Source organism: Vombatus ursinus, unplaced genomic scaffold, assembly GCF_900497805.2.
Source record: "Vombatus ursinus unplaced genomic scaffold, bare-nosed wombat genome assembly UNPS02014797.1, whole genome shotgun sequence".
Taxonomy (NCBI): Eukaryota; Metazoa; Chordata; class Mammalia; order Diprotodontia; family Vombatidae; genus Vombatus; species Vombatus ursinus.
This window is the reverse complement of record NW_020954575.1, coordinates 6,282,008-6,288,338: the sequence shown is the minus strand read 5'-3', so window position 1 is coordinate 6,288,338 and position 6,331 is coordinate 6,282,008. Positions and strand designations below refer to the sequence as shown.

Below are 6,331 nucleotides of genomic sequence, written 5' to 3'. Positions count from 1 at the left end.
TAGGGCTTCTCATTAATCATATCCTATAATTTTCCACCATTTGGTAGGCTTCTATATAGCCCTTTCAGTGTTACTAAAGTAGGCACAGCAAACGCTAGCCTAATTTTTTTGAAGTGGTCTGAAATTGCTGAATTGGGAAGGAAAAAATACAGAAACCCATGACATCTGGTCAACTTAAAATTAAGAAATTAGACTTCTCACCAGTTTACTGAAAAAATTTGCTGTCTCACATCAAGATGAAAAAGGACAACCATGCAGTTTTTTAAAAAATGTTTTATTTTTCAAAGAAAAATGGCAATAGCCAATTGGAAACCTACTTATTCTTCAACTCCGAATTTGTTTTTTTTTTTTTTAAATTTAGAAGTGACTTACTGATTTACTATTTTACTTTAAACAAACCCCCCCCTTTTCCCCTTTATATGTTTACCATCTACTCGTGCTGAATCCTTCCAAGGAGATTGCTCCAGCGTACCTCTCCAGGTCCTCGCTTTGCTCCTTTTACCAAAAAATGCAAAACACAATTCCATCGTGCATCTTAAGGGCTCCAATCGTCAAAAATAGGAAAAAAAATCTTTGGAATAGCCAATTAAGTTGAATAAAAAAAAATCCACACGAATGCGGTTTGGTTGGGGCAGGAATCCACTCCTATGTTCCTGGTAATCTGATCCCGCTCCATGAATCCTTGTAATTCATCCTCCCTATCCTATCCACATTATGATTTGAATCCAATGATCCAGCTCCAAGGATTGGGATCCAGTGAGCCCTCTCCAATCCAAACCTTTATAACCAGCAAAACCAAAAAAGAGGAGGCAAAATGTTAGATACTGTAATCAAAAAAAGGTTTCTGGGGAATGATGAGTTATGTCTGTCATCAATTTAATAGATGTACATCAATAACTATCAGTTCCCCAAAACAAGCTTTTGAATGGTGAAGTTCAGATAAATTTTAGAAACTTAATTATCACAGAGACTAATTGGAAGAAGCATTGTATATTTACAGGTCAACTGATAATGCCAACATTTGTTACTGTACAGTGTATTACAGGTTTTGTGGTTGCAAAAAGTTATGTAGTTGAAAAAGTTTACTGCTATAGCTACCCACCTAGTTCTAAACTAAAGCTAGTGCTCCCACCTGCAATTTAATTTGTAAATTAAAATAAATTCTCTGTTTTAAAACATATCTGGGGAAGGGTGAGGTGAGACTTAAGATATTATTCCCAACTAGGTTATCTACACCAACATTTCGGAGTTCTATATTTTGCTTTCATCTCGATGCTTAAAAATGAAATAGCAACGCTATATCAGTCACACAGAGGACATGCAGATTTAGCAGTATTGATATTATACTCTATCTGTTTGGAATTAAGATACCCTGTACCCACATGTACACCAACAGCAGGTTACATTAACAGTTGTAACTAAGCATAGTGACAAATTAGTCGGTCCTTCCCACATTAGTCCCTACTAAAACAAACAAGAAAAGGGGAGGGGGCAAAATGAGTCAAAATTGCTATAAATGGGCAATGTAATCTTTGCCACAATTGCCAAGGTTTTAAGGAGCAGAGCAATTGTAGCTCAAGGTAACTACAATATAAAACATTGCAGGTGTCTTATGATAGATGTAAATACTCAAGTTTTAACCACTGCCTTCTAGTATAAGGTCAATACTGCCAATTTCATCTGTGACAATAGCACTTGGAGTCATACCATTGCCTCCATTATTGATCTGATCCTCCTCAATCCTCCTTTTGACAATCCTAAAATGATTGAAATGTGCTCCACAATCCTTAATCCAAAGCATTCTTAATCCATCTCTTCAGATATGTCTACAGAAAGACACATGAAAAGGCAAGATAAAACATAAGAATTCCCCCAGATAAGACAAGATAACCAAACATTCCCAACATCCCAGTTCATACACACCATAGGAACACAGACATTTACACAGCAATATCACAGTCTGAAGAGCATGGGTAATTAAATTTAAAGAATCCTGCCTACAACATCACCTAAAATACAATTTACCAAAGACATGAGGGGAATGTTGATGTTAGGAGCAAAGGGATATTACACAAGAATGCAATTCAACACCAGCCCATTTTGAATAAAACAGTTTGAATTAAAAAAATGAAAGATTGTACTGAGTAAAGGAAAACTGTATACAACATGGGGTTCTACAAAAAGTGTCACCAATGATCTTTATGTGCGAGAACGAGATCTACTATGACGGGGGGAGTAGCGTGGAGATCCTCTGCTTCTTCTTGGGGAATAACTTCGACTCCTGCTGTTGCTTCGACTACGGCTTCTGCTACGACTACGGCTTCGAGATCGAGATCTTCCATAACTTGGACTTCTTGGCCCATCAACTTTAACACGGATGTAGGCAGTTTCTCCCTATTGAATAGACAGAACTTTCGATTGAAAGATCTATGTCTTCAAGGCATGCTGACTGAATACAGTGCCATAAAATATCAGACAGAACCAGGAATGTTATTTGTCTTGATCCATAAAAAGCACAGAACATTTTTGCCTGGGTCCTTACCTTTCAAGTCCCATTGTTAAGCCCCTTGTATCCAACTCAGGCCCAAAAATAGAGTAAGTGTATAACCTACCTCATGAGATCTAAACTTAGTGTTATCCAGTTTTCGAACTGCGTAGGTCATATCTTCCTTCCGAACAAACTCCACGACACCAGTTCCATCTCGGTAAACATCAGCATAACATACATCACCTGCTTCACGCATGTGATCCTTTAAATCCTGCCAACTTCCACTTGGAGGCAGCCCTGAATCAAAATAATTAAAACTGTTAATACCAAATATTGCAGTTTTCTTTTAAACCCAAGCACTCATACAGTTAAAGTAACTAAGTACTTGGAGTAAAAAATACCAGGTTATTTGCAAAATCTTAAGTATGTACGTTCATGTCACACTGCACTGACGAAGCCTATTTCAAGTAAAATACCTTCGAATTAACAATTTTAGGTCTGGGTACTAAGACTGATTTCATTGATATTAGGTGCTCCCTATTTAGGTATTCCTCTAGCAATGACTGCACTGTAAGCAACTCACAGCCTTAAAAAAGTTGTCGGACACTTAAGAGATTTAACTAGGGTAACAAAGCCAGCACGTGTCAATCCAGGCTTTTGAACCTAGCTTTTCTTGATCTGGGGACAATGCATAATTTAGGAGCTAAATTAATCCACCACAAAAATACACGCAAGAAATTATAGTGATTAACATAGCCCTGAATAAACAGTTTATTGTGTTATTTTTCTCCTCCCCCTAGCCTGCAAAGAAAACTAAAACTCACCAGATACGACCACTCTGTATTCAGATCGCCTGGATGGGGGGCCATAGCGGCCTCGAGGGGCTCCACCGCCACCACCGCCGCCACCACCCCCTCGGCCAGTACCCCGGCCACTTCGCGGAAACTCCACACGGAGCCGATATCCATCGTAATCGTAACCGTCACGCCCATACACTGCATCTTCCGCGTCCCTGAATTGAAGAAAATAAAGAGCACACACGCAACATGAGCAAATCCCGGGAGTCCGAGTGGGGGTAACTGGGGATGAAGCGGCGGGCCAGGTTTCGCACATGCGCATAAAATGCGCAAGGGGGGAGTTTAGGAGGAGGGATTCGGGAGAAGCAACCCAAAGGCTCCGCATAAAGACCGGCCGCGACGGCGGCCCCTCCCCCACCCGGGCATGCCGCGCGCGGGCGCGTCCCTCCAAGCTGTCCCACGAGTCTTGCCCCCGTCGTGGTCTCGGCTTCCCGCCCTAGGGCTGCAAGCCCGGACTCCCCCATCCGCGTCCACGTGGCCCCGCCTAAGGGGGCACAGGGAAACCGGCCAAGAGTAGAAAAGCACTCCTCGTTCTCCCCAGGGCTTTCCGATTGCTCCCCATGGCCTGTCTGAAACCATGCGTTTGTTTCCTCAGCGCAGGCCGCGGCTCCCCCTTCTTCACAGTCTGCAAGGCGGGCCTGCGCCCTCCTCCGCCTTCCATCTCCCCTCCCCAGCCAGCTCCGTCCCGGGCATCCTCCTCACCGCGGATCCTCGAACTCCACAAAGGCGAAGGGGGGCCCTCCGCGGCGGTTCTTGAGATCTATGTCGCGGATGGCGCCGTACTTGTAGAACACGTCCTCTATGTCCTTGGTGCGGATGTCCGGGGGTAGGTTGCCCACATAGATGCGGCAATCGTTGTTCCCGGCCGGGCCTCGGATCACTCCTCCTCCCGACATGGCGGTAGCGACGACGAAGAGAGGCGCGGACTGGAGAGCCGGATTTCCCTCCCCCACCCTCCAAACACACAGCGGAGGAAACCTGCAAGCTACACCACGTCTCCCGCGGCTGCTCCAAAATGGCGCCCTTATCTGCTTGCTCCGCGCACGGATACGGGGGAGGGGGAGATAGAAGGCGGACTCGCCGAAACGCTGCGCACGCGCAATAACGTAACGGGCGCCTCTATGGGGTTCGTTGCGCACGCGCGTCTGGCGTCACCCTCCGCGGCGACAGAACTCAAAAAAAAGTCCCGCTCCCGTATGATAAATCGAGTCGTCGAACTTCCGCGTGACAAAACCGAGTGGCAGGATGAAAACGCAGAAAGGAGTTGTCTGTAGCGGGGTATACTAGTTTCCGTCGGGCCAAGTCATAGTTCTTGGGACTGAGAAGGCCGCGTTTTCTGGGCGGTTTGGCGCCTCCGAGAGACGTAAAATAGGTCCGGCAGCCGGCAGCTCCGACCCACAATTCCGCGCGGCAGTAACAGCCCTTGGCGGGAAAACGCCGAGGGGCGGGGACAAGAGTATAGTAAAGCGATGAGGGTGGGGGTGGGCAGGGATTGGAGCTTCGGAGGTCGGTCCCGCTGCCTGGAGGCGGAGGCGGTGATAATGCGCGCACAAAGCTGTGTGCAGAACCCTTAATGGGGGCCGCGTGGCAGTTCTCTAGCTAGTAAGGGGGCTTTGCGGAGGTCTCTCTGCGTAGTTCGCACTGACGTCATTACGCAGCGAGAGGTCTTGAACTAGCCCGTCAAGGCACTTCAGTGCATTGTACGGCCCACCGACGTGCGCAAATTGGTTGATTACCTAGTGCACAAAGGGGTGGCGAACATAAGCTTCTTGAGGGCAGAACGCTGATCAACCTACCCCTCCATTTGCTGTGAACTAAATCGAGAAAAAAAAACACATTTGCGTGACTGCATGTGCATAACACTTGCCTTCTTAAAAGAGAGGAGGAAGAGGGAGAGAATTGGGAACTCAACATATAAAAAAAAGAATGTTAATTGTTTTTACATGTCATTGAGAAAAAGGAAACTCGGGTGGATTTACTAGCAAAGCCCTTTAGTAAAGAGATCTTATTTAATTGAGCAGAATGAGACTTTCTAATGGTAAATGTGTTGCTGTCACATAATCTTTAGTTTGACAACAGATTGCCATTTAGTTACTTTTTTATGTTCATGACAAGTCATACAGAGAGTTGTAGGTAGAGTTCAGTTTTTCATGTCTTTGTCTCCAGTGCCTGGTCTGGTAAGAGTCCAAAAATTCAGGAGACTTTTTTGTAAGTCCTGGAACAGAGACCTTGAAGTTGCTTTACCACCCCATCCTCTGACCTCCTCAGTTTCTTCATCTTAAAACTGGGTTGACAGTGACTTTACATTTCTGAAATGCTAGCCATCTTTCCCTTCCTGGTGACTGACCTTCCTTTTGTAGCTTTTCAACCCTTTCCCCCAAATTTAGAACAAAAAATATGAAGTTTGGAAGAGGCCTTAGACGTCATCTAGTTCAGGACTTCTTAAACTTTCTCCACTTGTGACCCCTTCATTACTTCTTGAACTGTGGGTGAAGACTAGTCTCCTAATTACAGATGCTGAAATTTGCACGGAGAGGTTAATTAACCAACAGCTGAAGTATCAATATGTCAACTGGCTAAGTATTAAGTACTCCGTAGGTGCTGTGATACAAAGAAAGGTAAAAAATAGTCCTTGCCCTCAGGGAGTTTACAATCTAACTGGGAGTGGAGCCAAAAACTACATATAAATAACTATGTACAAACTGATATATGTAGTTCAAATTGGAATTAACCTGGAGGGAAGACACTAGCATTACTGTGCTACTCCTTCCCCTTAAAGTTATTTCTATATGGGAAAAATTACTACTATGTCGGGATGTAGTGAATGATATAGGGAGGGAAGTTGTTTTTTTTTCCTATAACATAATTCCTGTAGGTAACCACTAGTGAAGAAACACCCTACAGCGTTTTGGCAACTCATCAATCATGCAAGCATTTAATAGGCACTAATTAATGTGCCAGGCACTTTTCTAGGTGCTGGGGATAT

At 44.5% G+C, this 6,331-nt stretch overlaps 1 protein-coding gene across 2 annotated transcripts; it reads right to left on the bottom strand.

Annotated features, from left to right (window-relative positions):
• Positions 1-255: 255 nt before the first annotated feature.
• SRSF1 (serine and arginine rich splicing factor 1) lies at positions 256-4,397 on the bottom strand. Of its 2 annotated transcripts, XR_003569845.1 has the most exons (5): positions 4,048-4,397; positions 3,313-3,500; positions 2,613-2,785; positions 1,708-2,394; positions 256-778 (listed from the first exon to the last, which is right to left on the bottom strand). XR_003569845.1 is itself a non-coding variant. In XM_027870477.1 (4 exons), the coding sequence occupies exons 1-4, from the start codon at positions 4,239-4,241 to the stop codon at positions 2,200-2,202; spliced, it is 750 nt and encodes a 249-aa protein (XP_027726278.1). In that variant the 5' UTR covers positions 4,242-4,397; the 3' UTR covers positions 256-2,199. The 2 variants fall into 2 exon arrangements, 1 of the variants encoding a protein (XP_027726278.1); XM_027870477.1 differs by having other exon boundaries at positions 256-2,394.
• Between the last annotated feature and the right edge of the window lie 1,934 nt (positions 4,398-6,331).